This window comes from Zea mays, chromosome 7, assembly GCF_902167145.1.
Source record: "Zea mays cultivar B73 chromosome 7, Zm-B73-REFERENCE-NAM-5.0, whole genome shotgun sequence".
NCBI lineage: Eukaryota > Viridiplantae > Streptophyta > Magnoliopsida > Poales > Poaceae > Zea > Zea mays.
Window position 1 is genome coordinate 175672039 of NC_050102.1, and position 26456 is coordinate 175698494.

Genomic DNA, 26456 nt, shown 5'->3' on the forward strand with positions numbered 1-26456 from the left:
TACTTCTAAGTCAAATTTTGTAATAAACATTACAGTTTTGAATCGGAGTTGGATATTATATTACAGTCAGCCCATACTTGCTATAACGAGGCCGGAGGCCCCCGTGATGGATACATATATGAATCTAAAAATAATGAGACGTATATTGTAGTAAATTCATAGATATTGGGAGGACGTTCTCTACGCCGAGCCAATGCCACGTGGCCCTGGCTCTGGCCCTGGTGTGGTCTGGTCTGGTCCAGCCGGCTTCGCTCGCCGCGCCCGCACATAGTACAACATTCTCCTCCGTCTCTACGCCCCGCACACGCCAAGGGCCAGGCCAGCGGAGGCCGCGATCGCGACCATGGACAGGGGTGCCCTGGTTGCTACAGCGCGTCCACGCACGGACGCACCCAACCAGCTAGCGCAGCAGCACTAGGCCGTACAGAGCACACGGAGACCTACTGTGCGTGCTGAACAGGAATTTACCATGATGGTTGTGTGCATGATGTCTGATGATACGGCTGAACTTCACTTCAAATCAATCTGTTTAGCGGCTGCGCTTGCTTTTCTGACCTGGGAGCAGCAGACAGTATCAGTTTTTTTTTTAAAAAAAATCCTTTCGACAAACGATAATATTGGATCACAGATATGCATGTTATGTTATACTATGAAACAGCAGGTACCTTGAAGCAATGTTCGATTCAAAAGCAGTTCGAAGGGCCTTTGATGACGACAACATTCCTCTCTGCAAATATCGATGCCTCTCCATGGAGTGAGAAGATGCACCAGAGAAACTAAAACTATTGCTTCTCTTGGAACCAAAAGACTGTTTCTTGACAGAATCCAGAGTCAGCTCCAAAGTAACTCGAACCACTTTCTGTCAATGGGGTTTCTTCACCACCTGTGCAAACATTTTTCCTAGGTATAAAAAGAGGGTAAACCTTGCTGAAAAAGAAGAAAAATAGTCAGATCAGTCTATGTCTATATGTACATCCATCTTCATACGATAGAGAGCTCCTGCTTTTCTTATATACAGTACCTCTGGGACTGTCATATACTTCAGTAGGAACTCTGCTGCCATATATTTGAGCATGAACCATACTACAGTTAAAATAAGTTAGCGATGAATCAACCAGGCGCCAATTGAAAGTTCATGCTGCTACTCATGTGCATCACAAATCCAAACAAGTATAACTTGAAGAATTTAAAGCATGTGAATGTGCCACATATAGATCCCCATTAACGAAGTGCTTAATGAGTCAAACAGATACCCTTGATCAATCAAAATAGTTAAATTCACAAGACAGACTATTATAAATCTAGGACTAACCAATCAAAGCTGATAATGTGGCAATGCATTTATACATCTTATTATGCATGATTCAAACAGTAGATTTTTATCTTACCTTAAAGCCTGATCCATGAAGAACAATCGTGGATAGGATACGGACTGCAATATTGATGGAATGTAGCGTGTACCTGCAACAACAAGCTTATGTTTCACCAATGCAGAACCAAATTGACAAAGTATTATTGCAATCTGTGCTAGAAAACAATTACACGACACAAGAACTTCATATTTAAACTTCTCACGTGGCTGTAGATGCTAATGGTCTCAATATAACATTTCTCTATGGCCTAGACAGCAATTATTAATGTTTAGAAGCAAGCCACTCTACGAAATAGTTTTACAAATAATTTGACACAACACTGTGCATTAGATTGATATTCAGAAGACAAATAAGTCAGGCAATAGAGAAATGTTAAAAATAATTTAATTAAGACTAGAACTCCAATAATAACTGAATGCGGGAATGTAACCATTAGAGCAATAATTTGTAATAGTTAGAACAAAGTATAACCTCAAAGATGCCGACAGTTCTTCTGCTGGAATAGAATGTGGATCGAGACCACGAAAAAGACTAGTCGTCTTTCGTTTCTCCCACTTCAATAACCTACATATTAAGAAGTGTATGATATAAATCCTTATGTAAGCATGAATGAACACTTGATGATCCATACGATATTATTACAGAATATCAAAAAATAATTAAATACAAACCCTCATTTTAGGCACTCCCACTGTTTGTATTTACTATTTAGTAGGTGTATTAGGATTTGAGAAAGTCTTTAGTTGCTATAAAATCAATGTCATACTAACAGCGTGAAATACAAATCTATTCATACAAATTTATACATTAAGCGCCCACAAAAAAAAATTGCGAACACGCAGGAAACCTGCATATTATTTCATTAAATAATAAGAAAAAAAAAGGTTCACAGTAACAACTCACAACAAAAATAGAAGACAACCAATCCCAAGAAAAAAAGAACTCTCAGGAAGAAAGAGCATATGAAGATGATTAGCCCCTTCTGTACACCACAAAAAACCTTTATTAAACTCGGACTGCAGCAGTTTATGGGGCTTTGGAGAGGCACCATTAAACGCACAATCAGCAAAGATCTAAGACCTTCATTACGCGTCCCTATGATTTGACTAATGACTGGTCAAGATTTATGAAGTTTGACACCTTTTAAGATCTTGTTACATCGAGGAGAGAAAATTGCAGTGTCAGATATGACCTAAGCCAGATGTTGTTAGTGAATGCACTAATCCTCAAAAGTAGAGGGAAAAAACTCAACCTGCGGGGGGTAAGAGACAGCCCCAGGCATTGCACTAAGAAGGGTCGAGAAAATTCAAGGATAGACTGTCCTGTCTCAAAAAGCATCTTGAAACACAGAGGTAAATTAAAATGGAAAATGAACTCAGAGGTAAATAAAACATACGAGGTGATGTTGCAAACAGATTTGAACTTATCTCCTCACGCTAGACTCTCCTGTCTCAAAAAGCATCTTGAAACACATCCCCACAGATACACTGGTATAGTATACAGTCTTAACAGACTTTGCAAGCGGTATGACAAAATCTGAAGGGCTTGCCCTGCAAAAGCAATTGTTAAAACATTTGACAGGACAAGCGCCTGAAAAAGAAATGGTAATAGAGGTTCTAACTTGGGCTGTAGAAAATTGTAAGCCGACTAATTGTTTAAACGGCATGAACAGCTGCAGCGAGAAGACCGATATGCATGCTATCACTTGATAAGACTTAAGATGGCTTGACAGTTTGTAGCCGATATACCCAGCAAATTCCCAGCAGAAGCTGAGTATTGCCATTCCTAAGTCCTGACAAGGCAATGAGAGATAAAATCAACCAAACAGAAACTATCTGATGGGAAGGAGACAGAACAAGAGAGGGTCCGTGATTGTTTTGAATACTGGACTGGAAGTATGAACATACCAGATAAAAGGGGCAAAGTCACCAGCAACAAGTCTCTGCACTTAGAAAGCCAATCCAGCCTGTAGTTAGAAGATACCACTTGGCTGACCTGCATTAAGCAAGGTATTTGGAAGGTTATGCAACAGCCCTTCCTGCCAAATGCACCGCAGCACATGTAACTATGTAACAATATTATTACACTAAGTACAAAAAAGACAGCATGAAAGGCTGAAACAAAGTTTTCAGGGAAGAGGGACGTGCAGTTCAAAACAAATTTGTCAGGCTTTAAACTCAATAAATAACCATGTCAAACAAATATAGAGACGCATAGAAGTAAAACAAGAAATAATTACCACTTACATGTGAGGGAGGTTGGAAACATTTCTCATGATATGACCAGGCCCCTTCGCAGAAGACAATTAGACAATTATATTGCTGGAAAGTGATTGAGACTTGCATGTTGAGCACATAGTCTAGCAAAATAAATATTGATAATTTATCAATTGATAATTTGATATATCCTATGTAGAGCATCTGACCTTCACGTCATGGCATATGTACATGTTAAGGATTGGTTGATTGCATAGTTGTTAAAGCGGTAAGGCGAGGTAAGGCGACTGACCCCTTTTTTACCTTTTAAGCAATAAGGAGTAAGGCAAGGCGACGCCTTAAATATAGTTAAAATTAGGGAAAAAATTTCGATATTTGAGAAAGTATTTAGGATAAAAACATTAATAAAGAAGAGAAAAAATAAAGAAAAGAAAAAACTAGCTCCTAGTCTATAAATCAGCCCAAAAGCCCACTAACTCATTAAATCTAGGTTAAGCCCACCTCCTCTCCCTCTGTCTCCTCACAGCCGTGTGACTACCTCGGTCCCTCCTCACAGCCGCGTGACTCCCTCCTCCCAGCGGCCGCTCCCTCTCCCCGTTGGCTCTTTCTCTCCTGTGCCAGCGCCGCCGCTGTGCTGGAGCCACTGGAGGAACTGCACGCCGCGCCATGGAGGAGGAGCACCACCACGCCATGAGGAGCCACTGCTCCGCTGCTAGAGCAGCCGTCACACCGTTGCTACAGCCGCCACAGACCTCTCCCACTCGCCTTAGGTGCTGGAGTAAGGCGAGCAGGACGACTTACGCTGCCGGGGCGCCTTACCGCCCGCCTAGGCGACGCCTTAACAACTATGGTTGATTGATCTAGTGGCATTATTGGAACATCAACACTTTCTGTAGAATTATACAAATCAAGTTGGAGAATGATATCTCGTAAAGCAATTTTGCATTTTTTTTAATTTGTTTCATGGCAGTGGCATGCTATAGTTCCTCCTCTGGTTTCATTTTCTCTCGGCTGCTTGGAAAGGTGAACTTAATTAGTTTCCTTTTTTACTATTTTATTCTCGAACACGCAGGAGAGCTATGTGCCATTATATTAAGAAGAAAATAGGGCAACAACCCATGCAAAAAACCTTAGCATGCAAAACACAAACCACTAGGTAAAAGAAGACTTGAAAGGATATAATATACCTAAAGATTTAGCCTTGAATAAAAATGCAAGGAAACAGCTATCCATATGCTTAAACCTTGACTTGTGGTTTCGGTTGGGTTTCAAACTCTAGTCTACCCCAACTTGCTTAGGACTATAAGGCTTTTGTTGTTGTTGTAATAGTAGTAGTCAAACACATTTCTAACAGTATCTACTACCTAATGTGATATGAGCAATGACTATTATAAACATAGTTTCACTAAGGTTTCACATATATGAGAGAATAACTTACGATATCATCCCAAGATAGAAATGGGTCCCATGATTTGCTCCTCATACAAACATAAGTCACTGCCATCTTTCAAAAGAAGTAGACATGCAAAGAATGTGATAGCAGCTAGCACTGGCTGTGCATCTTCATCTGACATGTTTCTCTATTCGGGTTGTGTATAGCAGGACATGATTGTTTTACATCCCCAGAAACATTGGTGGGCAGAAGTCCATGGATATGCATCTTATCATAAATCTTTGAAATCTCTATCATGTTACCACATCTAACATAACCTTGAATCAGTGTCCAATATGTGACATAATTTGGATCCACATTATTCTCAATCATTTGATCAAGAAGCTTGATTGCTTCTTCCATATAGCCTTGAGTACAGAGACCATTAATCAGTATAGAATAGGTGAACACAGTAGGATGAATACCTTCCTCTATCATCCTTTGCTTTAGTTTAAAGGCCTCGGTTATGTAACCATCCTTGCAATGCTTATCAATTAATGTATTATATGTGATAGCATTAGGGGATATACCCTTTGTCCACAACTTCTTAAAAAGACTGACAGCCCTGGATAACTCCCCAGACTTGCAGAGACCATATATAAGAGAATTGTAGGTTACTATATTTGGAGTGAGACCAACACTCAACATTGTATCCCTCAAATCAAAAGCTACATCAACAAATCCTGAAGCAGAACAACCATGGATGAGGCTAGAATAAGTGAAATTATCAGCAACAAACCCCTTGTCTTTTAGATCTGCCAACAAGTTTTTAGCATCTTCAATCCTTCCCAATTTGCATAGACCAAAAATAACAATGTTCCACATGATTTTTGCAGAATGATGATTTCCACCAGCAACGGTATCAATGAAATTTGCTACTTTCCCTATCTCAAGTCTGGGCGCACTGATATCTGGAATCATGTCAGTACCCACAAGATTTTGCAACACTAAATTTGCCTCATCAAACTTTCCCTTCCTGTAGAAACAACTCACTAAAGAACTGCAAATAAAAAGATTTGGTACCAGACCTTTCTCAATCATTTCAAGATATAAGTTATAGGCTGTATGCAAATCTCCCTCTTTACACCATCCAGCAATCAGAGCTCCATATGCGACCGTGTTAGGAGAAAGTCCCCTATTACTCATTTCAAAGAGTATATCATTCACCTTTCCATGTTGCTTAGCTATGAAGTGTCCAGTTATCAAAGAATTGAAAAATTCAATTGTAGGAGCAAAACCTAAATTTTCCAGTTCATTCAGAATGCGGCTAGCTCTATCCATGTCACCTATCTTACAATAACCACTAAATAATGTTCTGTAAGTTATAATATCAGGAGGACATCTCCATTGCTTCATTTTGTCAACAAGCTCTTCTGCTTCAGGCATCCTCTCAATCTTACACAACCCATTGATAACTGTGTTAAATGTGGTTGTATTTTTTGCTAAACCCCTTGCTAAGGTTTCTTTCCAAAGATTTAAGGCCTTCTCAGTTTTACCTGACTTGAAGAAACCATCAAGCAAGGTGCTACAACTGATTTCATTAGGTGCAATACCTTTCTTCAACATCAGGAACCAAAGTCTGAGCGCATCATCGATTGAGCCAAGCGAGCAAAAACCTTTTAGGAGGGCATTATATGTTAATGTCGTCGCCGCGAATCCATTCCTTAACATTGTATTATATGTTTCGAAAGCCTTGTTCATCAAACCCTTTTTGCAATACCCATCAACTAGGCTATTGTAACTGTATGTGTCAGGCCTCACACCAACACCTGTCATTTCATGCAAAATGTTATGTGCTTCCACCATTCTCCCCAACTTGCAATATCCATTAATCATTATGTTATACACAAACAAATTAACCTGGAGCCTAGAATCCACCATCTCATTCAATAATCGAGCTGCATCCTCCATTCTTCCCATTTGGCAATAGCCATTGATCACTGCACCAAAAACAGCCTCATCAACCACAAGCTGCTTATTCTTCCTAATCTCCTGAACAACCCCCTCAGCCTCCTCCATGTTCTTCTCATTACAATATCCCTTCACAAGCAATGTATATGTAACTATATTCGGTGAAAAACCTCTCCCAGGCAGCGAGTCCAACATCCTTCTTGCATCGTTGGTCTGCCCCACCTCACAATAGCCATTCATCACCGCATGGTACGCCACTAGGTTCACCTCCACACCCATCTTTGTCATCTCCTCCACGAACTCCAATGCATGCACCACCCCCTTAACCTTGCAGTAAGCCTTTGCCATAATCGCCACCGTGAACTTGTCTGGCAGAGCCCCTGCACGCTGCATCTGCTCAAACACTGCCACTGTGGCGCCCAGGTCCCCAGTCTGTGCTAACCTGTTGAGTATACTGTTGCAGGACCGCATGCTAAGGCGGCACCCGAGCGTTCGCATTTCGTCGAACACCTGGAGGGCGCCGTCGAGTTGGCCGGCGTTGGCAAGTGCACGGAGGAGCAGGTCGAATGAGGCTGCGGAGAAGGAGAACTCCTTATATACCTCGACGAGGTGCGGAAAGAGAGGCGGAGCCGGGGGCCGTGCGGAGAGGAGGGATGCCAGGATCGCGCGGGCGTCGGCGGAGCGCCGGGCGCGGACGAGGATGTGGAGCAGCTGGGCGTGCGCGAGGAGGGAAGGGGGGAAAGGGGCGAGGCGGAAGAGGTGCACCGCGGCGTCGGCGTCGAGGCGGACCCGGCGCAGCGCCGCGTGGAGGAGTGCAGGGGTGAGGGGGGCCGAGGAGGAGAGGAGGCGAGCGACGGCAGAGAAACGGTGGAGGAGGAGGAGGCGGGTGAGGCGACCCAGGAGTGTAGCATCTGTAGCGGCGCCGACCGAAGTTGGCACGGAGGAGTGGATGCCGCGGCGGAGGAAGGGGAGCGATAGGAGGCGGCAGCGTATCTGGGGAAACAAGTGGGGATGGTCAGTGGCGGAGCTCGGCCAAGATTTTAGGGAGGTGGAGCAGAAGTGCAGAACGTACCAGCTGTTGCTTCGCGCCATTAGCCATTGCCAGCGCCAGTCCTCCGCTCGCCGTTGGTGCCCGCGCGGGAGGGAGGAGCCCGCTAGTGCCTTGCGTCCTGGAGACCTCCACCCCGCCCTGCGCCGCCGTCCTCGACCGTGCCCCGCGTCAGGTCCGTGCGGAGGAGGGACGGGGCCGGCCTGGGCTGACCTTGAACTGAACGCGAGTACGCGACCCGCTCGGTGCGACGGTGCCGCATGCCGCCTCCCTCGACTAATGTGTCTGTGCGACTGTGCCGTCTGTGCGTGACCTCGACTGCGCCCCGCTGCGCGTGCGCGCCGCCTCCCTGAATGGGCTGAATCCCTTAGGACACTGAGCCTGGCCCGTCGCAGACACCAGTCTCCCACTCAACGCGTGACGTTTGGTTGCCCTGTTCAATAGTGAGGCACTGAGGCCCATAGGAGGTGCTGTTTCGGTACAGTTGGCCCGTCTTGTAGAGCTCCACTCCTGATTAGTCACCAGTTCTGTATTTTTTATTATTCATCTCTGCTTATTGATGGAAATTCAGGCTCCGTCATCGTGATCATTGAACTCTGCTCATTAATTCTCCGGTAATTCTTCGATAATCATAGACCCAAACTTATTTTTAATAATAAAACTGTCTCAAACAGACCTTATATTTCTAAAAATAAGAATAAGATTACCCAACCCAAGCCGAGAATCGGACGTTACAAGGATACAAGCTGCACCTCTTTGACTCACTCAATCCATAGAACACTTGTTTAATCCCTGCACTAGAATATGTTTAATTAAAATAAAATAAAGTGCCAAGGCAATATTTATTTTACCTGAATCAATTGTATATCGCTTACTTTTATTATGTTAAACCTTAATTTGCTTTAAAATATAATAATTCCACAAATTATACTGATCAATTATCATAATCTGTAGAAGTCCATGTATTAGCTGGTATATATCATTATATTATGGTGTTCAACGGTGAGTAGAGACCATTTAGTAACAACAATTTACATCTAGTCTGGTAAAGAACATGTCACTGCCTAACTGATCTATAGTAAGCTCCATGTCAAGAAATAGTCGACATCGGGGCATCGCCATCATCCCGGCATAGCTCCTCCAATTCAGTCATGAAATCACCCCCATCGGTGCCAGCTGAATCAGCCAGCATCCTGTCCTGCATCGCCTGTCCAAACATCAACCAGCACAAACAGTGTTAGAATGGTCACTACTCAAGCTTCCTCAAACCAGGGTTTGAAAAAAGGGTGACTAATATGTTAGGGAGGACCTGGGACTCTCGTAGGCTGTTAACACAGGCTTGCAGCCTGCGGTACTGGTCTCTTGCTTCAGGATACTGATTCATGGAACGCACACGAGCCAGTGCTCTATCCAACCTGCCTGTAGCCTGTTTCCTGCCATCCTTCAAGAAGTCATATTCATCCTCAGCCTCAGCCTTTGCAGGTTGGATCTGCCATGATGGACCTTCAAGTTGTTTCTCAGGTTGGAAACCTCGCAGACCCCTTCCCTTTCTCCTCCACCTCAGTATGACTTTCTCCACGATGCCAACAGACCAGACTACCTTCCGATAGTTTTTCCTTACCTGATGTCCACGTACATGGGCCTAACAAACAAAAGAGTATTCTTAGATACTGGAAAGAAACAAGGGATGGGAATTTTACCGCTACAGCTGTACTTGACAGCCTAATTTAATGTGATGGCTCTAAATCATCATCAAATAAATGTAACGTCTGAAACTGAAACGTTAAGAACTTTTCAGGGAAGTGATAGGCCCAATATCCAAAAGAAGTGCGCCTCAAATAACTACGACCACCACCACCACATACTTTGATTTTCGCCTGTTGTTTCATCAAATACAAAATTATAATTGCGAGTGGCTGGAAAACCTTGCTTCACCATGGAAGTGGAGCTTGGAAAGATTTCCGTAACAAAGAAAAAACGACAGGAGTAGGTCATTAGTTTGATGTAAATGACTACAAACAGTGATTTCTCAAATTAACTATGTTAAAAAAATGGTAGACAGAGTACCAATGTAACCAAACTATTATAGGTTATATGAGATTTCAGACCCAAAAAAGTAGACATGCAAATAGAAATTACCTGTATCTTCACAATTTTCTGCCGGATAAGCATAAACTCTTTTCTTCCTTTCCATCCTCTGAACTTGTTTTGAATACGAACAGCAGCAGAATGTGAATCACCGTGTCCAGATTTCGGGTTTCTAAGGGAAACAAGTGAAAGTGTGCGTTCATCAGACAATCCACAATCATCATCTCCATATTCAATAACCTTCTTTCTGTGGAATGATTCCACCCTAAAAGCTTGAAATATTCTGGCTGCTGCTTGAGTTGATTTACGAACTGCACCAAGTGAATCTTTTAAGGACTCTTCCTGAGAATTAACACAAGCAAGCTGGGAAGAACTTGATGCTGCAAAACCTTCAGCTGCTGTTAATCCACATATTTCTTCCACATTGCCACTTGGCGACTCTTTTAATGTAAGAGCTGAGAGGTGACTTGTCAAAGCAGACTCTGCAAGAAAACCAGCAATGCCTTTGTGACCATTTTCTGATGCTAAATCAGCAGGAGTTCTTCCAGATGGATACTGCTGCGTTGGATCTGTTAAAGCACCAGATGCAGCTCCGCTTGCTATCAGGGCACCAACTGTCCGCTCCCTAAAATTACAGAAATACCATAAATTTCAGCATGGAAGGGCAGATGCAAAAAGGAAGGGAAATTATTTTAGAGATACCTTCCACAACATGCAGCCCAGTGAAGCGCAGTCCATCCACGAATATCCCTGAAGTTTATATTTACTCCTGCCGCAACTATTGGTTTGATAGCCCAATCATAACCAAGTGCGGCTACTAAATGAATGGCACCTTGTCCTTCCTTGCCTAGGACATTTGGACCTTTTCCATCATCATGTATCTTATGGATAAGCCAGTAATATAGCTTTTCTTTCACCTGTTTCTCAAGATTCTGATCCTGTACAGTGCACAATTCCTTCTCATCAGATGGTAATGCCAGATTAGACAAATTATTGTCAAGCATTAATGAACTGATAGTGTTGATCAGCTCAGACTTATTTCCATTACTCAAGACATACTTTTCATAGTCTTCTGGTTCCAGGGAAAGTAACTTATCAAGGCGGATACGTAAATGCATTTCATTTATGCCTGTAGTATGCTTATCTGAGATATCCATATAATGGGTCTCAGAATCACGGAACTCAAATTCTCGCACTTCACTACAAGCTACTCTATTTGAACATGTCACATAAAATGGGACTCGTCCAGAATGGTGTACTGGTGTATAGCAACGCAGGGAGCCATCCACTAAAACTTCAGCAGAGACTTCAGAGTCTCCAAACATACAAGACCAGCTGCAATTTTCCACATCTTCTTTTTTTGCCAAGAATGTACCAGTAATTAAGACCTGCATTGTGTAAAGGAAAAAATAAATGCTTATTAATAGTACAGTAAGATTTGGACGCCTCATGCCCTCAGAGTTATATATATTGGGGCCCACAAACATAGTAAAAGATGAAACAAACCTTGGTTTTTGTGCCATTGTATGCCCAGCTTGGAGATACATCAATAATACTGAAGAGCTGGTCTTGGGAAAGTGAGGGGCTGACTACAAATACATCCAATGGCTCATTAATAGGTATACTAGATCCATCAGCAACATTCACGGTTTCAGTAGTACTCCAGAAAGCATCAGAGCTGGACTTGATATCCAAATCAACAACCTCTGGAAGCTCATTGCTCATCCACCTTGAAAAGCTGTCGAATTTTTTCAAACCATCTGGCTCCATCTTAAAGAGGTCTGATGATGACTGCTTTAAAAGTGGATACCTGACACTTTGATCTGTATAACCATCATTCTCTGTCTGAAAATAAAGGGTTACATCATACCAGCTCATGGAAATAGGTAAACTCCAATGCCCTACGGCATCATTCTTAAGATACTACAGTAAATTGCAACGCACGGATATATTGAACTATTCAAGACAATTTTAGAAAACTAGGAACCTAGAATATAAGTGCACTGCTGAAGTTAGTCCTTTCCTCTTACTAATTTGACATAATAAGCCAACAGTGGTCAGTGAGGAATGAAAAATTGAAGCATCTAGTGTTTGTAATGAAAACAAAGGATGACAAACCAAGGTAACTAGTAGATAGTTCTCTTGGGTCATGTTCTATGTGGCCTCCAGACTGGAGGTGCTTATAGCTTTCAATAGTGCACTGCGATGATATTGCAGAGCTAAGGAACTCACCTCTGCAGGTGGACTGGGCAACTAATTGTTACAGAAACAAGTGTTTGCAGAGAAGATACCCAGCAGAAGCAGAAACTATAATGCTTTTAGAGACATTGAGGAAAACGAGAAAATAGCAAATCACCTTCGAGGATGTTATGCCTGCTGCACCAAGTGCATCAACTTCCTTTTGAGTGAGATTGTTGGTGTAGAGAGCCTCAGACATAAATGTCTGCAAACCATCTTCCAGACTGTTACCCAATGTTGCAACAGAAGAATAGAGTGTCGACTCCATGAAGCCGCCTGGATATTCTGGAAATGGTTCACCCAACAGTACTGAATCAATTGAAGTTTTGGGACCACCTCCTAACTCAGAGCCAGTATCATTGAACACACTAGCTATGTCATTGCGAGTGGCAAAATGACTGGTAAAATTAGCTCCCGTAGGTTGCATTTCACCAAGATAACCTGCAGCTGTAGAAAGTCAAACATGAGCTAAATGCCTATATTTATATATAATATTTGAAGGTGGAGTGAAAAGCTTGCCTAGATTATTTACAGAAACACTTGGAGATGAAGCGCCAAAGAAGTTACCCATCACGGTACCATCCACAGGCTGCTGCATCTCAGTGAAAGGGTGGTATCTGGAGCTTGCTCGAGAATTATCTGTTGCAGCAAATTATGCATTAGACACTAAACATATATTGTTTATCGTGCAGTGTTTAATGTATACTTAGTACAGATGATGCAGAACGAAGATAGAGAAACAGCAAGACCTGTTTCAGCATCTTCATATTCCGAAATCTGTCCACTAATTGGGCTTTCAGCATCCATAGATCGGGAGGCTACCTGGCTCTGACTAGCGAAAGAGTTTGAGCATGCAGGACTATCGGCATTAGATAATCCTGCAGTCTCTTCAGCTTCTTTAGCATGATTGAAACTTTGTTTGGCACCCTGCAAAAAGAAGGCAGTCAGATATAGAAATAAAATATCCTTAAAAAGGCTTGGATCAGAGTAAAAGCTAAATTCAGATCATTCTTGCACTCTTAACAGAATGTCTTTCACTGCCAGAAATAATTTATTTTGTAGTTAGCAAGTGATCTGGAGAACAGGGTACCACAACAGTGAGCAGTGAGCTTTCAGTTTGCAAATATTCATGCACTGGTCTAGACTATTAGTCACAACTGGAACAGACACTTTTCCCCGTCAATTGTTATCGCCTTTTTCCATCGGGAGATCATGTGGCTATCATAAATGTACAGGTAGATGTAGATGCCAGCAATGTTGGCATTGATGGTGAATGAATATGAGCTTTTCAACTGGCACTTAACAAAACTTTCAAAGAAAATAGAGATACAAATTCATCGTGTGAAATCAAAACATACCTTGATTTCAAGGTAGTGAACAAGAACAATATTCATGAAACCCCTGAAAAACAGGATAATAAGCATTATCATTTCAATTTTATCATGGGATCATCTCAACTATCAGCTGCTGTATTAATAGACTTCAAAAGTTATTTATGTATGTTATAGTCAGTTAAGCTACAACACTGTATCTAGCGCTTACTCTTCAAGCAGCCAATATGTTCGTCTTTGGAAGTTCTCATTCTCTTCACCATGGGCATAATAGCAATGAAGTACATCAACACTGCCAACCTAAAAAGAAAAGGTTTCAGCTTGAGCAATGGAGTGGCAGAACCACAATCAATAACAATGGATAGCCAGATACAAGAAAAAAAGGTAGCAGTCATTTGGCGGCACCATGCAATTCACATCATCCTTTTTTATTAGTGTTATAAAATAGTTTTCATAATGACTATGAAAATTGTAAATCCTATACTGACAATTTAAGTAAAATCGTAAATTTCCGACCAGAGGGGTGAACGGCAGATCCGGTGCCGGAGGCTCCCACATGAGTGGGGTCTAGGGAAAGGACAAACGGAGGCAAGCCTTCCCCGATGCGGAGAAGCTGCTTCGAACCCCATGACTTGGTGACTCAATGAGATAGCTCTCACCACTGCACCAGGCATGTCCTTCCAACCGAGGAAGTAAAGATTTTTTTACTGACATCATAAAATAAATATCAGTAACACCATGAACTTTCTCCACCTCTGGTCACACAAGAATGTCATCAAGGAAAACAAAACTTAGAACTTCTGAACTTTTGACCGCTTGTATCTACATTGGGTGCATGAAAAAATTTACTTGAGTTTCATTAATTTTATATAATAAAATCATGCAGTATCTGGAAACAATCTACATCGAGAAACTAATTATACTAGTTCGGAGCATTCCATAAACCACAGCAGTAGCGACCATATGTTTAATTTCTTCAAATTTTAATAAGAAAAGGAGCTCTGTATGCACTAACTTTGAGCTTCTCATGTGCTTCTTTAACTGTCTTTCCGTCCTTTTTCTTTCTCCAGTTGTGTCCATCCTTCCGGAAGTATCTCAATATTTTCCGGTCAAACAGAAACAGCGAACCACCTGAGAAATTTTCAAGCAAGGAAAGCAATATTAGTACATCCGTAAACACCCAAAAAACTGAGCTCTCATTGCAAAGTGCAATCACATGATAACATAAACAAACTCACCAACTACAACCTGGTCCTATCAGAAGGTAATGGTGTCTAATGTCATTAACAAATGATTGGTGATAGAAGAATTAATGGTCCCTAATCTTCTAAAAGTTCAATGAGCGAGTCAATCAGCATGGTTAATGAATGAGATGTTAGAAAATTATATGAAACATACGTTTTAATATAAAAGATATCCACGATGCCATTTGCATGATTAAGTATATGGCACCTGAGCTCAAATATATGGCATCAACAAAACAAAAAAAGGAAAATGGTAAAACCGGGGTCCTAATGTTCCGTAGAAAACAGAAGAATATATCTTCCTACAGCATAAAAATCCTCAGAACTCATCCACTGCACTAACATCCCATATGCCAATGCCACCCTCATGAGAAAGGACTAACTGGCTAAAACTGCATGCTGACATGGTGAGGGGGTGTGGATAATTCGAGTAAGAAGAAACATTACTTTGAGGTCTGTTTGGTGGCTCTGGCGCAATGGAAAACTTCTTGTAGTTTGACAATATTTGGCAGATTTCAGTGGGCCGCAGCCACCTACTCTGAGCTTCCAGTAGTATCTGAGGAATATCTGCAGATTAACAGCGACATTAATCAGTCGTTAGCCAACAACACCATCAATCACTTGTGGTACGGTTTCCACACTAACTAGTGCAGTAAGTTTCCTTCACCCATTTCCCCTTCGTTTCGAGAAATTCAACTCCGTGATACCTCATAGACAACTGCGACCTACCGAAAGTGCAAGACAAGCTCTCAAGTCAAAAACAAAATTATCCACAATAGTTCTCACCCTGAGGAGCTGTTCTAAGCAAAACACGAAGCCCTAAAATCAGCCGAACACGCAACCCAGAAAACCCTAAAAGGGTATAAACACGACGCGGCAGCTCAGGGCTCGAAGCTAGGGAAACGGTAAAAATCCCCTAAGCTTCGAGGAGAAAACCTGGACGGAGGCATAGAGATCAACTCAGCGGTGGCGGAAACCGAGAGGCGGACCCGCACGTACCTGGGGGCTGGTTGGACATGGCGTACTTGCGAATCTCGGCCATGCGACGATCCGACCGCGGGCGCTGGCGCCGCCACCGCCGGCTCCAATCGCAGGGTTCAGGAGGCTAAAAATTGCAGGCCTCTCAAGGGGATTTGGGGATTTTTTTTTTTTGTCTGCGCGGCGAGGCACTTCACGGGATTTGAGACACGGCGCCGTCGGATTGGAATATTTGCTGCGACGGCGGTGAGTGTGACGAGTGGGAAAAAGGGTGCAGTCGTAGAAGAAAGGGGGCTAGTGGGAAATTACCGTTATCGCCCCTGGTACTGGTATTGGGAAACCGAAAAGCAGAAATCACCCGACGAGAGAAAAAAAACAAGACGAAAATTGGGGTGGCGCCTACGGCCTATCCGACTCTGTCTCTCCTTCCTTGCGACCTTGCCAGACTTTCTATGTATTTTTGCTGATTTCTTTTAGTCCCGTCAATTCTTTCTAGGCATCTTTCTATGCGCGGCGCTTGGGCAATAGGTGATCACAGCGTGTAGATGGGATTGCGTGCTGTGTGGCAAACTGGAAATATTGTTCGTTTGCTAGTTGCAGACGCAGCTTTCATCCATCCAACGGTTGCACATGCAGGGGTATATATTCATGCAGCGGTATATATTCATGCAGGGGCAAGGAAGTCTGACCACATATCAAAAACAAATTGAGAAAGAGTGACTTAGTTTAACATCATGACTTGTATTGTATCCATATGTTAGCAGCCGACTGGTCAAACTGACCAAATTATAGAAGAAGAAAAAATCATGTATATATTTATATGTATCCAGAGATGCCTTATGAGGTATCACGAGACGACACGCGTCATATTCTTTTGCTTAATGACTCTTGCCAGGTGAGCCTAGTGTATACTAGAACATCTTGTGTTTGAAAGATGTAGAGCTCTCACCATAAATAAATTATTAAATCATGTATATATAACAATGTCATTGCAGAAGAAAATAGACACTATAGACAAGAAACTAATGTGTAAGAGCAACTTTAGTAGTCTCTGTATCTTTTCAAATTGATAATAATAGTGATTTTATTTTGGGGAGGAAAGACTCTTCAACAGCTTCTCTAATTGAATATCTACATATATTCGTCCGCTTCCTGAACTTATCTCTAACCAAATATATATGGTAAGGATAGCTCCTCTCCTTATAGTACACAAGATTAGAAAAAGTGGTTTGAGGTTAAAAATATATAAAACAATTATCATTTAAACAACTCTCTAAATAATATATTAGATGTTTAAGGTGTGTTTGATTAAACTATAACATTTGAAAAGGCTATTGTGGTATGTGGAAAAGCAATTGCGGTTAAAGCCTATGTGAAAGGCAAAAGAAATTTGGTTAATAGTTTTGGCTTTGAGAAAAAAAATATTGTTGTCTTCTTTTAGGACTGATTTGGTGGACAGGGATTATGAGGGGATCTATTTGAAGAAATTTCCTTGCTATTTAAAATCTATACTACTATTAAGGTTGTAAGGGGTAGGTTGTCTCTCCTGGTTCTGCCTTCAGTCAATCTGCACCGTCCATCTATATGCGTCAAATCATCACCGTCCGTCTCGTCGCCTCCGCTTCAAGCCTCCTCCATCCCTCGATCGCAACTGCTCGCTACCCTCCTCTCCCGGCCTCACCCGCGCTCCTCCAGCCGCGGCCGCTGCCGCTGCTGCGCTGCCACGCGCCCTCCCAGTACAAATCCCAGCTCCGCTTCCTCTCCTCCCTCTCCTCCTCATCCGTGCCCACCAGCTCAGATGCTCCCAGCGACGGCGGGGGCGGCCGCGACGGGGAAGAGGATGGCGCGAAGAGCGGCGACCACGTCGATTACTTGGGGATGAGCAACGAGGAGCTCATGGAGCAGTGCGATATGGGCACGTTCAAGGCGTCCGGCCCCGGCGGCCAGCACCGCAACAAGCGCGAGTCCGCCGTCCGGCTGAAACACCTTCCTACCGGCATCATCGCACAGGTCAGTAGCCTTGCTGAATTAGCTTAAATTCTCAGTTACCTCAATCGCTTCGTACAATGATTTATTTGTTCCTAGAATTTGAATGAGGAGAAGGTTGGATATGCAATCACGAATCAGTTGAACTTTACACAAACTGAATGCTTAATCTTTTTTCCCGTAAAATTCCACACAGGTTGTGGAGGATCGGTCACAACATAAGAACCGAGCGTCTGCTTTATCTCGGCTTCGAACCCTAATTGCTCTTAAAGGTAAAAGAATCTAATGTTCTCCAAGTTATGCGTTGTTTCAGAAAAGGAACTATAGATCTGTTCAACTAATTTAAGAACCATCTAAAGGGGTGCTTGTTTGGGATTATAATCTGCCCAGATTATATAATCCAACAAACTTTGAACTGTTTTTTGAAATGTTAGTTAATCTGGGCAGATTATAATCCCAAACAAGCACCCCCTAAGTGACCATGAGTCACATACAAATCATAGCGCAACTTCATAAGAGCTCATATGCCTCCAATTTAACCGCGGTGTTTGGTTTCTAGAGACTAATTTTTAGTTCATCTATTTTATTCTATTTAATCCCTAAATTGCCAAATACGGGTGGGACTAAAAATTAGTCCTTAGAAACCAAACATCCCCTAAGTTCTTATGTTGCCTGATGGATTTAAATTCCATGATCATTAATGGCGCGGTGCTTCAGTTAGGAGGCCGATAAACCTGGAAGACTACACTCCACCTGTTGAGCTTCTTCAGATATTACCCCTGAAGTCCAGCGTTAGAGGAAAAGATGTTGGCCCCCAAATCGGTCCAAATAACTCAAAATTTTCTCCAGCATGTTCCTGTTGTTATAATTCAATGGCTAATGCATTATGTGATAGTCGCCTAGAGGGGGTGGATAGGCGAAACCTGAAAATTAAACTTTATCCCCCAACTAGATCCCTTGATTAGTGGTTAGAACAAGATATACAATTATCGGAGTATAAAAACTAAGTCCTTGATTGTAAAGAGTATTGCTTTCAAATAATGCGGAATTGATAAATCAATACTACTAATAAGTCTATGAGAATAAATCACGAGGGCTTAGATAAGAAGAGTAATAACATAAGTTCTTTCTTGCAAGATGTTGCTTTACTAGATGAGAATTTAACTTAAAGCAACACCAAATAGTATTAGCAAAGAATAGTGCAAGAAAAACTTAGAAAGGGAAAGAACAAACAAATCACAAGCAATAAGCACACGAGACACGGGTGATTTGTTTTACCGAGGTTCGGCCCTCGAAGGCCTAGTCCCCATTGAGGAGTCCACTAAGGACGGGTCTTTTTCAACCCTTTCCCTCTCTCCACCAATCAATCAAGACCGGCGAGCTCTTCTTCTTCTCAAGGATCACTTAAGACCCCGCAAGGACCACCACACTCTTTGGTGTCTCTTGCTAGCTTTTACAAACATCCAAAACTTTGGAGGAAGTTCAATGGGAGTCAAAACTCCACGCGCAAATGAACACAAAGATGTAGCACACACTATCTCTCAATGAATCTCACAAGGCACTAGTACTAAACTCAAATGAGTAGCTCTCTCTTGTTTGCTTTCTCTTTTGTGGCACTTATGTTGGTTGTAGTGGTCTAGATCTTGTGTATAGGATGGATCAATGAATAGAGGTGGTTGGGAGGGCTTGAGTATGTCAACTAGATGACTTGGAATGTTGTGTATAGGATGGATCAATGAATAGAGGTGGTTGGGAGGGCTTGAGTATGTCAACTAGATGACTTGGAATGTTGTTTGGGCTCCCACACCTTGAAGTGGCCGGTTGGGGTGGTATTTATAGCCACCAACCAAATTGTAGCCGTTGGAGAAGGGTGTTGGCGATGGGCGCACCGGACAGTGTCCGGTGCGCCGCCACGTCATCCTGTCGTTAGGGCTTGGAGCTGGTCGACCGTTGGAGGCTCTGTACTCATGTGGCACCGGACAGTCCGGTGCTCCTCTGACCAACTGCTCTGACTGCAACCGCGTTCATTGTGCTGCACTATTCCCTGTCAGAGTCGACCGTTGCACGCAGATAGCCGTTGCTCCGCTGGTGCACCGGACAGTCCGGTGGCACACCGGACAGTCCGGAGAATTATAGCGGAGCTGCACCTGGGAAACCCGAAGCTGAAGAGTTTAAGCTGATTCACCCTGGTGCACCGGACACTGTCCGGTGCGCCAGACCAGGGCACACTTCGGTTTCTATTTTGCTCCTTTCTTTTGAAGCCTAACTTGTTCTTTTGATTGGTTTGTGTTGAACCTTTGGCACCTGTAGAATGTATGATCTAGAGCAAACTAGTTAGTCCAATTATTTGTGTTGGGCAATTCAACCACCAAAATCATTTAGGAAAAGGTTTGACCCTATTTCCCTTTCAATCTCCCCCTTTTTGGTGATTGATGCCAACACAAACCAAAGCAAATATATAAGTGCATAATTGAACTAGTTTGTATAAGGTGAGTGCAAAGGCTGCTTGGAATTAAACCAATCTACATTTCACAAGATATGCATGGATGCTTTCTTAATTTTAATATTATGGACCATGCTTGCACTACTTGTTTTGTTTTTGCAAACTCTTTTAGAAATTCTTTTCAAAGTCTTTTGCAAAATAGTCAAAGGTAAATGAGTAGGATTTTGAGAAGCATTTTCAAGATTTGAAATTTTCTCCTCCCGTTTCAAATGCTTTTCCTTTGACTAAACAAAACTCCCCCCTCAATAAAATCCTCCTCTTAGTGTTCAAGAGGGTTTTAGATATAAATTTTGAAGAGGGTATACTAATTTGAAATTAGATCAACAATAAGATACCAATTTGGAAATCACCATTTGAAAAATCTTTTCTCAACACAATTTTGAAATTGGTGGTGGTGCGGTCCTTTTGCTTTGGGTGCGGTCCTTTTGCTTTGGGCTAATACTTTCTCCTCCTTTGGCATGAATCGCCAAAAACAGATACTTGAGTGAAATATAAGCCCTTGGTACTTTCTCTCCTTATGGTAAATAACATATGAGTGAAGATTATACCAAATCGGAGAGCTATGTGGAATACCGGCAAAGAGTGGATGATACCGATGATGTAGAGTGGAAGCGATGTCCTTGCCGAATACTCCATTCCCCTTTCAATCTAAGACTTAGGTAGTGTTTGGTTGAGGAGCCAAGTAGAACGGAGCCGTTCCATCCCTGATTCTAGGAACAGAGCCGCTCTGTTCTGTGTTTGGTAATCTGGAACGGAGCGGCTCTGTTTTTTGTTTGGTTGCGGAGTGAACGGAATGGAGCGTGACTGCGAGAGCGGGATGGGAACGGAGCGGCTCCGTCCGGTTGATTTTTTGGAGCGGAATGGTTCCGGATCTGAGGAGAATATTCCCTAATTGGAGCCATTCCGTTCTAGTTACTTTGTAACCAAACAACAACAAAACTGGGACAGAACGGCTCTGTTCTACTTGGCTCTTCAACCAAACACTGCCTTAATGCATGATATGCTCATGGAAACGTATTAGTCTTAGCCTTGGCATAAATAGAGATAGGAAATATGCAAATGTACCAAAGGAAAGAGATATGATTAAAAGAATATGTCAATTAAGCTTAAACAATTCTATATAACATAGATTGCTCCCCCTAAGTATGTGCTTTGAGAGGAATACAAATTTTTGGTCTTAAATGCCAAGTGCACATAATTAGGTTGATGAGATCATGTCTATATCATAGAGAATGTGAAGTGCATTGTGTCATAGTATAAGTGTGATGCTCATGACAGTTTATGCACTTATGAAAGCATGTTAGTAACATTTTAAGCATTTACCCTTAAGGATTTCAAATAGGCTTAAGGACCATCCACCTTTGGAACAAAGGCAACTTATCCTCGTTACAAGGTTAAGCTTTAAGTTCTTTGACAATAAAATTACTTCACCCAGCTTTAACAAGGATGCAAGAATGAATATTTGAGAAGTTAAACCAGGTATGAAGCAGGGATAATGCATGGACATGCTTTCTCTTCCTTTTATTCAAGATATGCAAAGAATGTATAGAGAAGGAAGATTTAGGTACAAGTTGAAAGGAAGTGGTTTTACTCTTTTTGTACCTTTACATAGAGACACTCTCTTCATTGTGCATTGTCCTTAGTCTTAGATGCTTAAGACCTATACTCAAGACAACATATGGAAATATTTTGCACAAGAAAGAGTTCTACAACTAGTGATCCTTTTCTAAGTCATTGTTAGCATATATCAAGTAGATCACAAATTGCATAGATGTATCATGAATTCTCCTGTTAACTTAGTGCATATCAAGAGATATTGATTGATAGAATATAAGTGTTCATTCAATGATCAAACAAATAACAGATGTGATCAAAAGAACAGCATATGCATTAGATAAGATTTGAAGTAGGAGAATCCAGTAAATATGCTACTTTAGTAATGAAAGCAACAATCCTTGATAAGAGCGACATTATTTTAACAAGTTGGATTGATATGTAGTAGCATACATCATGAGAAACTTATTCTCATGCAAGAGACTATATGAGATTACTAGGATAAAGCGATAGTTTCGATATGATCAAGATATAGAAATAGGCTCCCCCTAGAGATATGCATCAAAGAATTGAAATGAAAAGAATAGATGCATTCAACTTTAGAGACGAATAGGGAGAAGCATCGTTCATCTTGATCAAGGCTTATAAAATTTGCAATAAACAATTTATGCCTAGTATTCTCAATGAAAAATATTTAGAGTGCTTACAACTACACCATTGATTGTTTTGAAGATCTCATTATCCAAGTAGGTGTTGTTGCTCTTGATGTTTTTCTCTTTCATGTGAGTGTCCTCCCTTTGTATTTGTTTCTTTTTCCTTCAAAACTTATTGAAAATACTCAATAAAGATGTTAATAGCACAAGGTAGTATATGATAAACGATGATTAAAAAAAGGACAATTCATCATCCATAAGTCATATAGACATGAAGTAAACTTCTAATCATTAGTGCACATCTTTAAAAAGGAATATGCAATTTTAAAACATTTTGATCAATCGTAGGAAATTTACTTCTTCATATTGAATTTATTAATCATCACTTAGAAGCAAGTCAATATGAGAACATATATGGCAAAGGTGTGAAATAGATTCTAATGGACAAGTGCATTTATGAGAATGAGATTGAATGCACATCTAGCCGACTTTGGTCAAATAAAGAATCTATTCTTCACATAGGTAGTATATGAAAAATTAGAGTAAACAACTATTGATGGGAATTATATTTGATTAAGAAGATGAGTTTCCATACCTTTGCTTTTACCTTTCTTCCTTTGGGTGAAGAGTAACCTTTGAGGCTTGTGGCTTTAAACTTGCACTTACTCTCTTGTAGATTTTCATAAGTAAGCTCAAGAGATATGTCATTAGTAACACAAGCACTAGTTTCCCTTTTTTAATCATTTTTGACAAGGAATGAAAAGTGGATTACTAAAGCATGGAAACTTTATAATATGAACTAGATTATTCCATGATATATGCTTAGTTTTAACTTATGAAACAAGCATAGTTAGTTCTTTAAGATAATGGGAACAAATCTAATTCAATCATGGAGAGCGATGAATGTAGAAGAATCATATCCAATATAAGCAAGAAGCACAACAACATAAGTCATTGGATTGATTTTCCTTTTAAGTTATATTGCGCACTTCCAAAGAGAACCTTATTCTCTGCTAGTGAGACTACATGGGTTACTTAGATAAAAGCATTAGTCTCACTATTCTAGTTATAGAGTGAATTTTCCTTTTATAAGTGTCCTAGGGATTTTTCCTTAAATGACACCTTATTCTTTTAGGAACATGGAATATCTCTCTATATCTAGAACATGGCAATAATAGGATGATTAGTGTAAAGCATGCCATGAGATACTTACAACAATTTAAAGCATGTAGATTGCCCGGGTATAGAAATGATGAATATACAATCTACCATATGAGAGGAGTTTCTTCAAAGAATGGTGACATAATTTAAAAACATTTGAAGTGCTTTCTTTTTCTATATGACTACACAAGACACATAAGAAATTATAATTTAAGATACTTTCACTTAAAAGCATAATTGTTACCATCCTTTGGCTTTCCTCCATGTTGTAGGCCTTGACTTTTCGGCATAGGATTAATTCTTTATTTCCTATAACACTGATATCTTCCCTGAGATGATATGAGTTTTAGACATAACAATTCAAAATAACTTTGGGTCAATCTTGGATATAGATCATTGAAGATTGATAGCTTGAGTTAATAGAAATTGAGTTGACTCTCTCAAGCACCCCAAAGCTTCATACCATCTCTTTTTCCTGCAAAGCTTGTCAAGCATATTTTGGTACCCATCTCTTGATGGGTCCATAAAGGTTAGTCAACAAAGATCTAGGAACCCAAAAGTTCTTTGTGTTAGCGCTTGGTAAACTCATTACCTTTCTAGCACAAGTTGCAATTTTGGGTTGCCTAGTTACATGTGAAATAATTATGTCGGGGACCATAATTAGGGGTACCCTCAAGACGCCTAATTCTCAGCTGGTAACCCCCATCAGCATAAAGCTGCAGAGGCCTGATGGGTGCGATTAAGTCAGGGATCAGTCCATACGAGCGACTCGATCACGCCTCGCCCGAGCCTAGCCTCGGACAAGGGCAGTCGACCCCGAGGGATTTCCGTCTCGCCCGAGGCCCCCCTCCAACGGCGCCCCCCTCCAACGGCGGACACGTCTCCGGCTCGCCCGAGGCCTTGCCTTCGCTAAGAAGCAACCCTGACTAAATCGCCGCGCCGACCGACTGAGTCGCAGGAGCATTTAACGCAAAGGTGGCCTGACACCTTTATCCTGACGCGCGCCCCCCGGCAGAGCCGAAGTGACCGCCGTCACTTCGCCGCTCCACTGACCGGTCTGACGGAAGGACAGCGCCGCCTGCGCCACTCCGACTGCAGTGCCACTTGACAGAGTGAGACTGACAGGCAGTCAGGCCCTGCCAAAGGCGCCATAGGAAACTCCGCTCCGCCTGACCCAGGGCTCGGACTCGGGCTAAGCCCCGGAAGACGGCGAACTCCGCTCCGCCCGACCCAGGGCTCGGACTCGGGCTAAGCCCCGGAAGACGGCGAACTCCGCTCCGCCCGACCCAGGGCTCGGACTCGGGCTAAGCCCCGGAAGACGGCGAACTCCGCTCCGCCCGACCCAGGGCTCGGACTCGGGCTAAGCCCCGGAAGACGGCGAACTCCGCTCCGCCCGACCCAGGGCTCGGACTCGGGCTAGGCCCCGGAAGACGGCGAACTCCGCTCCGCCCGACCCAGGGCTCGGACTCGGGCTCAACCCCAGAAGACGACGAACTCCGCTTCGCCCGACCCCAGGGCTCGGACTCCGCCCTGGCTTCTACCGAACGACCTCCGCCTCGCCCGACCCAGGGGCTCGGGCTCGGCCTCGGCCATGGAAGACAGACTCGACCTCGGCTTCGGAGGAGCCTCCACGTCGCCCGACCTAGGGCGCAGGCCAGCCACGTCAACAGGAAGCGCCATCATCACCCTACCCCGAGCCGACTCGGGCCACAGAGAACAAGACCGGTGTCCCATCTGGCTAGCTCCGCCAGATAGGCAATGATGGCGCCCCGCAAGCCCTATGACGACGGCGACTCTCAGCTCTCTTACGAAAGCAGGAGGACGTCAGCAAGGACTCGACCGCTCCGACAGTTGTCCCTCCGCCAGGCTCCGCCGCTCCTCCGACGGCCACGACATCACACCAACTGGGTGCCAAGATCTCTCCGGCTGCCACATCGGCATGTACTTAGGGCGCTAGCTCTCCCCCGCTAGACACGTAGCACTCTGCTACACCCCCATTGTACACCTGGATCCTCTCCGTACGCCTATAAAAGTAAGGACCAGGGCCTTCTTAGAGAAGGTTGGCCGCGTGGGGACGAGGACGAGACATGCGCTCTCTTGGGGCCGCTCGCTTCCCTCACCCGCGTGGACGCTTGTAACCCCCTACTGCAAGCGCACCTGACCTGGGCGCGGGACGAACACGAAGGCCGCGGGATTTCCACCTCTCTCACGCCCGTCTCCGGCCACCTCGCTTCCCCCCTTCGCGCTCGCCCACGCGCTCGACCCATCTGGGCTGGGGCACGCGGCACATTCACTCGTCGGCTTAGGGACCCCCCGGTCTCGAAACGCCGACAGTTGGCGCGCCAGGTAGGGGCCTGCTGCGTGTTGACGAACAGCTTCCCGTCAAGCTCCAGATGGGCAGTCTCCAGCAACCTCTCCGGCCCGGTACGGTGCTCCGTTTCGGGAATCTTGAGTTCATGTCCTTCGAAGGCAGCTATGACATGATACTCCTTCCACCGTCGCGCGACAACGACAATGGCGGCCGACAACCCGCCCGCCGGCGGCGGAATCGACGACATCTTCCCCGCGTGGTGGAAGAACAACATTCGAGCTCGCCCCGACCTCTCCCCCGCCAACGGAGGAGGAGGCGGGGCAACCAAGGCCAAGCGGGAGGCCGCGCTTCGTCGGCTGTCGAGCGAATCGACATCCCCAGTGCCCCAACGGGGGGCGCGTCGGGCGTCGACCTCGCGTTTGAGACGAA

The 26456-nt window shown here is 43.2% G+C and overlaps 3 protein-coding genes and 1 pseudogene across 7 annotated transcripts; 1 reads left to right on the forward strand and 3 right to left on the reverse strand.

Annotated features, from left to right (window-relative positions):
• Positions 1–7: 7 nt before the first annotated feature.
• On the reverse strand, positions 8–5083 carry LOC100216953 (uncharacterized; annotated as a pseudogene). The gene is made up of 10 exons (NR_159521.1): positions 5028–5083; positions 3620–3694; positions 3281–3368; positions 2995–3165; positions 2770–2923; positions 1845–1937; positions 1389–1461; positions 1022–1053; positions 666–927; positions 8–555 (listed from the first exon to the last, which is right to left on the reverse strand). The product of NR_159521.1 is annotated as an uncharacterized protein (transcript).
• Positions 5028–8215, reverse strand: LOC113509068 (uncharacterized). The gene is made up of 2 exons (NM_001366948.1): positions 8005–8215; positions 5028–7925 (listed from the first exon to the last, which is right to left on the reverse strand). Exons 1-2 carry the CDS (start codon positions 8029–8031, stop codon positions 5133–5135), a joined length of 2820 nt encoding a protein of 939 aa, NP_001353877.1. The 5' UTR covers positions 8032–8215; the 3' UTR covers positions 5028–5132.
• Positions 8216–8905: 690 nt separating this feature from the next.
• Positions 8906–16399, reverse strand: LOC103633436 (calmodulin-binding transcription activator 2). Of its 4 annotated transcripts, XM_035961147.1 has the most exons (14): positions 16169–16292; positions 15881–16094; positions 15329–15448; positions 14653–14768; positions 13849–13937; positions 13665–13707; positions 13056–13233; positions 12826–12945; positions 12425–12753; positions 11575–11913; positions 10771–11456; positions 10120–10693; positions 9290–9622; positions 8906–9187 (listed from the first exon to the last, which is right to left on the reverse strand). In XM_035961147.1, the coding sequence occupies exons 2-14, from the start codon at positions 15921–15923 to the stop codon at positions 9071–9073; spliced, it is 3087 nt and encodes a 1028-aa protein (XP_035817040.1). In that variant the 5' UTR covers positions 15924–16094; positions 16169–16292; the 3' UTR covers positions 8906–9070. The 4 variants fall into 4 exon arrangements, with proteins under 4 accessions (XP_035817040.1, XP_008653354.1, XP_008653356.1 ...); XM_008655132.3 differs by having other exon boundaries at positions 15881–16399; XM_008655134.4 differs by having other exon boundaries at positions 12874–12945; positions 15881–16184.
• Positions 16400–17443: 1044 nt separating this feature from the next.
• LOC109941219 (uncharacterized) lies at positions 17444–17896 on the forward strand. Its single transcript, XM_020541754.1, has one exon. The coding sequence runs from the start codon at positions 17444–17446 to the stop codon at positions 17894–17896; it is 453 nt and encodes a 150-aa protein (XP_020397343.1).
• Positions 17897–26456: the final 8560 nt, after the last annotated feature.